Raw genomic sequence first — 6,253 nt, forward strand, 5'->3', positions numbered from 1 at the left:
GGCGCTGAGTGACCCAGGCTCACGCCGCCACGAGTGGTGCCACCTCTGTGACCTTTATAAAACTCTGATCGCGACAGCAGTACAAGCGATAGAAAGAACATCTCTTATACACATCTGAATAAATACAGCCCGCGCCGGGCGTGGGGGGGGAGGCGGGGCAGTGCCAGCGACACATGCAGCGACTGAACAATCACAAGCGGCCGACGGGGCATGTGACAACACAGAGACGCGTGTAGAGCTTTGCTCGGACCGGGCTCCGGCCCTCAGGGAGCTGAAGGAGGCATCAACGGGACGTGAAATGTGTGAGAAGACGGCAAGGGCAGCCCACCGGAGGTGCGGGGACTGGTGGACACACGCTCCCATGGCGGGCACAGTGCTCTTCTCGGCAGAAGCAGGCAGGGTAGCCCAGCTACATTTCTGTTTCTGCTAAGAGGCTGTCACCGAGACCTGACGTCATCAGGACCATCTGGGAGCTGGAATCTGTGGAGCGAGAAGGGAGAAAACCATGAGCCATTTAGGTTAGCAGAGAGCACGGGGCTGTACTCCAGACCCAGAGGTGAGGATGAGGAATTAGAGCACCGCAGGGTGGGAAGGGAACAGCTGAGAGGACTGTGAGATTTAAGTCATAACTAGGTCTACTCTGGCCACGCAGCAGAACAGAATCAATGTCTGGGGAGGGGAGAAGGCAGACACAGCAGTGAGAGCTCCAGGGTGGGGATCTGAGAAACATCAGCTCTGAACCACTTGCAGGTGATAGTGGTTGTGGTGGCCCAGCCATGCCCTTACCCAGCCCTCCACACACCTTTAGATCTGCACTTACCGAGGGCGAGCTAGAGCAAGTGCCCAGGTGGGATGGGCTGGCAGGCTGCAAGCCAGCCAAACCCACGTAGGGCGGTGGTGTTGCCTTCCCAAGAGCAGGGAGCACAGCAGGCAAGCAGCCATTTTATGGCAACAGAGGCCTGGAAATCCTGACTTTCTGTGCTGCATGAATGGAAGGTTTTGTGCAGCCCTCCTCGGCCTGCCTTGGGAACATGAAGGCAGCTTGCTGGCTCTCTGTGATGGCACAGAGCGCCAGCCAGGAACGCTGTGACTCTCCCCACACCAAGTGGATCAGCTGCAAGGAGAATGGGCACGCAGAGCAAGTAGGAAACTCGGCAGGGTACCAGTTTCCCATCCAGAAGCCTTTTTAAACAGAAAAAAAAATTGTTTTTTCGTGGCTATGAGGGAGGAGATCTTTAGTAGCTCTGTGCTTCAGAGCCAGAGTCCTATACATTGAAAACTGCTGCATGGGATCTCTATCTTGGGGATCAGTTTCTGGAAACTGGATCTAAAACTTGGCCAGAGCTGTCAGTAAAGGATGTTTATGGCTCTAATAAATGAGGATCCAGATGTTCTGAGGCCCAGAGAATGGCTGTGCTTGTCTGTTGCTAGTCCAATATGAGAACTGGGAAGAGCAAAGGACAACTAAAGGTAAAAAAACCCCAAACCCAAGCCATCAGGATCACAAGGTAAGCATGACAATATACAATATCATATATACAGACAATACACAACAGGCTACTACTATCTCCATAATACACCTTTTTTTCTGTTACAGACTGGCTGTGGCACCTGGCTAACCCTTCACACGTTTGAGATGCAGAGACAGGAATAGCTGATGCTGTGCAGATTGCAGGGAGGTTCTGGAAGCAGTGAGGAATGACACGAGTTTTGGCTAGGATATCTGGCAAAGGCTCCCAAGATCTTTAATGCTCCTGCCCTTGAGTTTTAAGACTTTGCACAAAGATTTTGTTCCTGCAGCATCAGGGAAAACGCCTCTGAAGTACTGTTTCCACTCATTGCAGCAGCCGCATCGTCCTTGGAGGCTGCCTTTCCAAGCACGGCTCAGCCCAACGCTATTTAACATGAAGGTCATGCCTGGAAGCTGTCTGGATTCCAGTTCACAGGGATAAGGGACAGGTCTCATTCACCAACCCCATCAGGAGAGACCAGTGGCACTGGAAACACCCCAGACACCCCAATTCCTGCCTGTCAGCCCCTACACCCAGCCCTGGTCCCAGAGCTCTTACTGTTCTGGCAGATCCAGGGGTTCTTCTCCCTGACTGTGACTTCGCGAGCTTCTGTCTCCTCTTCTTCCTCACCCTCTGAGAGCAAGTCAGAGATCTGCTGCTGCAGCTCGGGACTAATGTTGTTCTCTGCCAGGATGAGTGTCCGCAGGGCTGTGGGGTAATTCTCTACCATGTCCAGCAAGGTCTGGGTGGAGAGCGAGATAAACAGGCTGACAAGTAGCACAAACAACAGCTAGGTTGAGTGGAAAGAACTTCAGTACTCTGTCTCCCTGCAAACTCCAGCCCTTCTCTTACCTTTACGTTCCCTTGGCCTTGATCTCCCTTTGCCATGCTTTCTGAGAACCTGAGGACTTCCCATCTTTCTATGGGAAGAGCTGAGCCTGGATTTCCTGGCTCTATCTAAAAAGGAAGGAACTGCTCTGCACCCTGTTGCTGCCACATATCTAGGTTAGTCCTCTCTTACCACTGGTAGCTGGGGTTCTGAGATGAGAGCCTGTGCTACCAAGCCTTGGCCCCTATCTGTCCACAGACCTTTAGCTCTTATCCTCAATCACAAGTCCAATCCCTTCTTCCAAAAAAACCAAACTACAGATAGAGCTGCATGTTTCTCCCTGCTGACTTGAGGGAGATCCAGGAGCCCTAGGTCAGAGCTGTGGCTTACGAGCTCCTCCTGTGGCTGAATGCAATGATCCAGGGGAAGGCAACAGTACCCCTGGGCACAGGAGGGAAGGGGGTGCATGTGGGCATGGGGATGGAGGCAGGTATAGGTCCTAGGGCCTCTATAGACAGCCAAGACTTATATGCCCTTGAGACATCAGTGATGCTGTAGAGTAACTGTAGGCTCTCATACCTGAGCTGATTGGTTGGTAAGTCCTGTTCCCTCCAAGTCCAGAACTTCGAGGGTTCGACTGGAGGCCACAGCGACGGCGAGCATCCCTGCTACCTGGTCACCTGTGGGAAAAGCAAACTGAAGCTGTCAGGAGTACCTGCCTTCCCTCATGTAATACCATATGCCTTCTTTCTGCCATCAGACAACCTCCAAATCTCAGTTACCTTGGGGGGGAAAAAAAGAAAACAACTGTTAACTAAGAAAAGGAACAAGGTAAAGGTTCACCATTTTGTGGTTACAGGAGCAGTCACTGATTATCAGGGGGAACATGAACGAACACAATGAAATTGGGTTTATTCCCCAAGGAACCGTATCTTCCCAAAACTCCTTCCTACTCAAGGACAGGAGGGCCTTTAACAGTCCCATAAGGCATCCCAGATGCAGAATAAGGAACTGAGTACCTCGGTCTAGGGGGAGGTTGGAGCCAGACAGAGGACTCTGTACCGGCTGACAGACTGCCTCCCTGAAAAGGGGGCAGACTTTTGGGGGTGGATACAGCAGGACTAGGAGCATTAAAGATTGATGCTGGTGAAGAGGCAAGACTCCAGCATGTTCTGATATTCCCAACGAGTGCCAAGATACCATACAACTGTGACACCCCCTCTTGGAAAAAAACCCAGGCTGCTGTCAGGTAACACCCTGGGGCCTTTCCTGCCCAAGAGGAGGTACCTGGTCAGACAGACCTGGAGGGAGGCTCTGTTTCCAGACAGAGTGATGAGGGGAGCACCCGGCTGATGCTCAGGGAGGCATGGCCTGGTCTCCTCCTCACCACCTTGCAGCAGAGCTGGAGAGAGTTGGTTTCTATGGCAACGAGTGCCAGGCTCTCCTCCTCCTCCCTGCTCCACTGGGAAGATGAAGGGGGGAGCACGGGGACATACTGCATCTGCCAAGCCAGTATCGGCACTCAGGGCTTCAGGAACAGGGAAGATGTGGAGGGTCAAACGTGACAACAAAAGCATTGGAGTGGGCAAGGCACAGCCTCCTTTCTGCGCCTCCCTGCAGGGCACATGGCCACACAAGCAGAGCAGCAAGGCTGGCTTTCCCTGCAGCCAAAGGCGCCTGGCAGGGTGAACCTGCTGCTGGGGATCAGAAGACACCTATGCAAGAAGCTGCCCCATCCTGCTGGCGATGCTTTACTGCCTTTCTAGAGCTTGGTCCCCAGCCATCCACTGGCTCAAACTGCACAAACACTGAGAGGCAGGAGTGCAGCTGCCCCTGCTCCTCCTCCTTGGCCCCTCAGCTTACCTAGGGGGTTGTAGTCCAGGTTCAGCACGCGGAGCTGTGAGCTGTGAGCCACTGCAATGGCCAGGCGTCCCCAGCCTTTGCTTGTGACACCTGGGTTGGCGCTCAGCGTTAGCTCTTTGAGGCCTGGAGAAGAGAGAGAAGCCAAACCAGAGCCTTAAGGTCACCAAGGTGGTCTCAGAGAAACTAGTTCAGCTAACCAGAATGGCTTTGAGTTGTGTCCTCTGTACTCTGGCACTATAAAGGGTTTGGTTTGCTCTGACAACTGTCAATGCATATTTCACTGATCAGTGAAATATTTCACTGCCTTCAGCAGCAGCCCTTCATCTACCCACACTGTGACTGCCTCCCCCTAAATAACAAATACAATGGAAACAAGTAAGGGGTGTGTGAGGTGACTGACAAGAAGGAGGTGGCATGAGGTGACAGGTTGGAGAGAGGATAACAGCCACAGTAGGCTTTGAAGCCTGCACCTGCAAGGGGTGGCCAGCAGAGATAACAGCATCTGTGGCACTGGGAGCACATGGAGAAGAAGGTGCTGGAGAGAGGTGGAAAGCACTCAGAGTCAGAAGAGAAGGGTGGTGTTACCTCAGCACATGCCAGCTCTTGTCTTAACTGGCCCACTGGCCTCTGACCACCAGAGATCTTTCTCTGCAAAGACCTCAGTCGTGGCACTGAGGCTAGGACCATGCAACTACATACAGAGCGCACCCACAAGCAGGGACAATTCCCAGGCTCTGGCAATAAATCCAAATGCTGAGGTGGGGGGGCACACCATATATTAATCTACGGTCATTATCAACACACAAATGCAAAATAATAAATTCAAAGTCCAAGCTGTCCCCTCCTCCAGTTTCAAACGCTCCTGTCATGAACCAGAAGCAACCTGTTGGTCCCTGAGCTCCAAACTGCCAGCAGGACAGATCAATAGCAGAAAGCGCATGCCTGCCCAAGGGCACCACTCCTCTGTTGCTTGGCTTTTCTGCTTAAGTTGGGGAAACAAATTCCTTAGCCCAGGCAAACTACACAGCCTGCCTCCTCCAGGGATGAGGGTTTACTGCTGCATGCATCTGCTCTATGTGAAAGCTCCACCGGTCATTGTGCAGCCACGGCCCCTGGTGCTTACCGGACTTGGCCCCGTCAGGCGGCAGGAGCCCACAGATAAGGTTGATGCCTTCATCACCCAGCATGCAGTCTCCTAGATCCAGAGCCACCAGTGAGGGGTGGATGGAGAGAGCAGGGTTGAGGAGGGCCAAGCCTGCATCTGTCAGGGGACTCCCGTGGAGGCTGTGCAGGTAAAAGGGAAAATTACTATGGAGCCTTCTTCCTGGGGGCTAACTAACCTGGCCGGAGGGAGAAGCAGAGGAAATGAGGATGACAAATCCTAACCCCAGATGGGGAAAAAGTGCAGAGAAACCTCTGCTGCGAAGATCAGCTGGCTGCTACGGTGGCCCTCCTGTCTCAGCCAGGACGAGGGGGTGCACGGGGATGCCAGTGGGGCAGGGGCAGCGCCCAGCACCGGGGCAACCAGGTTGGAGGGGCTGGACTTAAAGCCAGGGCCATGCCCAGCCGGTGGGGGCAGAGGTGGCTCCCTCCCAGCCGGGTGAAGGGCGAGGGGTTACCCTCTGCAAGGTCAAGGGCGTTTCTTCCTCCGATAAGACTTAAATTCAGGGGCTGGCCCCGAGCTGCAAGCCCCTGAAAGAGCCGTCCCCGCCCGGGAGGGGGCCCAGGGGCACCCCCCGCTCCGCTGTACTCACAAGAGGGACTGGACGGATCGGTTCGTCTTCAGGGCCTCGGCCAGCTGCTTGACGCGGTTGATGTTGGAGACGATGCCCAGGTTGAGGTTGAGCTGGGCCAGGGAGCGGGACTCGGCCGCCCCCCGGCAGACGTGCCCGAAGTCCCGCTCGGAGAGCTGGCAGCCCCGCAGCGACAGCAGCCGCACCGAGTTCTCCCGCAGGCTCTCGCAGATGTCCCGGATCTCCGCCCCCGACAGAGTCTCCCCGGAGATCTGGATGGACCCCGGCAGCATCTTCCCCCGGCACGGGGACCCGCG

The 6,253-nt window shown here is 54.5% G+C and overlaps 1 protein-coding gene across 1 annotated transcript; it reads right to left on the reverse strand.

Moving 5' to 3' along the window:
- Positions 1 to 29: 29 nt before the first annotated feature.
- LRRC73 (leucine rich repeat containing 73) lies at positions 30 to 6,246 on the reverse strand. Its single transcript, XM_026844785.1, has 6 exons — positions 5,958 to 6,246; positions 5,327 to 5,487; positions 4,204 to 4,326; positions 2,920 to 3,020; positions 2,070 to 2,253; positions 30 to 480 (listed from the first exon to the last, which is right to left on the reverse strand). Exons 1-6 carry the CDS (start codon positions 6,227 to 6,229, stop codon positions 410 to 412), a joined length of 912 nt encoding a protein of 303 aa, XP_026700586.1. The 5' UTR covers positions 6,230 to 6,246; the 3' UTR covers positions 30 to 409.
- Positions 6,247 to 6,253: the final 7 nt, after the last annotated feature.

Source organism: Athene cunicularia (genome assembly GCF_003259725.1).
Source record: "Athene cunicularia isolate RWA chromosome 3 unlocalized genomic scaffold, athCun1 chr3_part1, whole genome shotgun sequence".
Classification (NCBI taxonomy): Eukaryota; Metazoa; Chordata; class Aves; order Strigiformes; family Strigidae; genus Athene; species Athene cunicularia.

Excerpts from the sequence above, each read along its gene's own strand:
- LRRC73 (XM_026844785.1), bottom strand. The coding sequence starts at position 6,229 with ATGCTGCCGGGGTCCATCCAGATCTCCGGGGAGACTCTGTCGGGGGCG. Across the intron at positions 5,488-5,957 it reads CGATCCGTCCAGTCCCTCTT|CCTCCACGGGAGTCCCCTGA; the intron begins GTGAGTACAGCG and ends TTACCTGCACAG. Across the intron at positions 4,327-5,326 it reads GCCTGACGGGGCCAAGTCCG|GCCTCAAAGAGCTAACGCTG; the intron begins GTAAGCACCAGG and ends TCTCTTCTCCAG.